The sequence below is a fragment of the Microtus ochrogaster genome, chromosome 10 (assembly GCF_000317375.1).
Source record: "Microtus ochrogaster isolate Prairie Vole_2 chromosome 10, MicOch1.0, whole genome shotgun sequence".
In the NCBI taxonomy this organism is placed as follows: domain Eukaryota; kingdom Metazoa; phylum Chordata; class Mammalia; order Rodentia; family Cricetidae; genus Microtus; species Microtus ochrogaster.
The window spans coordinates 60,889,150-60,890,656 of record NC_022016.1 but is presented as its reverse complement, the minus strand read 5'-3'; the positions used below and the strand labels follow the sequence as shown (position 1 = coordinate 60,890,656).

The following is a 1,507-nucleotide window of genomic DNA, read 5'->3' as shown; positions in this document are numbered from 1 at the left end:
GTGAGCCACCATGTGGTTGCTGGGAATTGAACTCAGGACCTTTGGAAGAGCAGGCAATGCTCTTAACCGCTGAGCCATCTCTCCAGCCCCCTAACCTCTGCTGCTTGAAGGCAAACGGGCACCTCCTGATCAGAGCAGGGAGCCCCTAGCCCTCGCACCGGTACTGGAGAATCTACACACAAGCTTCAAAAGGTGGTGTGAGTAAAATTGCCTCAGCCAAAGGCTTCCTTGTAAGGAAATAACATAACAGAAATTTTTTTATTCCTAACTATGATCATCATAGTGCTGTCTAGTCTACTACATAAGAACAGTAAAAAAAAAAAAAAGAATAGGCTGTAGAAAACCCTGAAATATATATACACAGCAAATAACCACAGTCTGAGCCAGGTGGTGGCGCACACCTCTCATCCCAGCAGAGGCAGGTGAATCTCTGTGATTTTGAGACTAGCCTGGTCTACAAAGCAAGTTGCAGGCCAGCCAGAGCTACATAGTGAGACCCTGTGATGAAAACACAAAAATAAATTTTCAAATAACCATAAAATCTGAGATATAAATCAGAAGATCTTTTTCCGGGTAAATGAAGAAACAGATCCACACGGGAACAGAGGCCAGGAAGGAAACTATTACATACATAAACCACAACGGAGTGGGAAGAGCACAGGGTGCAGAAATGAGAACAAGCCACATTCAGTTCTGGGGGAGGCAGGGTTTTTCTGTTTTTTGTTTTCTTTTTCCTTCAGGTTTCTCTTGAATGCCCTTTCATCATCCTTCAATAATAACAGTCGTCATAACAACAAGCTAGATTCCAGCTGACTTGGCCCTGAGGATCTCTCAGCTCCCTACTATGGCGGTGCACACTGGCCCACTCTTCCCTCCACCCCGCAGCACCCAGCTAGCCAAAGCTGCTGGAGATCGCTCTTACCAGCGACTCTGACCACAGCACGCTCTGCAGGGTCCAGCACCGAATCCTGGCTCTTCCGCTTCTTCTGCTCATGCAGTGGCAGATTCCAGGGCAAGGTGTCCCCGGGGGGACAGGGAGACAGGCTCCCTGACCGCTCACTCCGGTAAGATCGCTCGCTCCGACATGACCTCTCACTCCGACAGGACCGCTCGCTGAGCGTTTCTTCGTCTGAGGAAGACATGGCGGCTCGCAGGGGCGGCTACAGAAAGGACTGGCTGTCCTGGGAGAAGGATCTGGAGGAGAGAGGGAAGAATGAGAGCAGAATGGAAGGATCACATAAGGAACACTGAGACTAGGATCGCGACTCCTGGCCCGGCTACTGACTTGATCTCTTCACCCTCCTGAACCTCAGTCTCCCCATTTACGAAACGAAATGACACAGCTGGGCATGGCAGCACAGGCGTTAATCCCAGCACTCGGGAGGCAGAGGCAGGCAGATGCCTCTCTGGGTTCGAGGCCAGCCTGGTCTACAGAATGAGTTGTAGGACAGCCAGGGCTACACGGAAAAACCCTTACTAGAAAAAAAAAAAAAAAAAAAAAAAAAAA

The 1,507-nt window shown here is 49.6% G+C and overlaps 1 protein-coding gene across 1 annotated transcript in view; it reads right to left on the bottom strand.

Moving 5' to 3' along the window:
* Window positions 1-1,507, bottom strand: part of Macf1 (microtubule-actin crosslinking factor 1) — a 342,147-nt gene that overhangs the window by 335,729 nt on the left and 4,911 nt on the right. Inside the window, exon 2 of the mRNA XM_026782286.1 lies at window positions 923-1,194. Coding sequence (XP_026638087.1) covers window positions 923-1,142 — 220 coding nt within the window. The 5' untranslated portion in view covers window positions 1,143-1,194. The remainder of the gene's footprint in view (window positions 1-922; window positions 1,195-1,507) is intronic.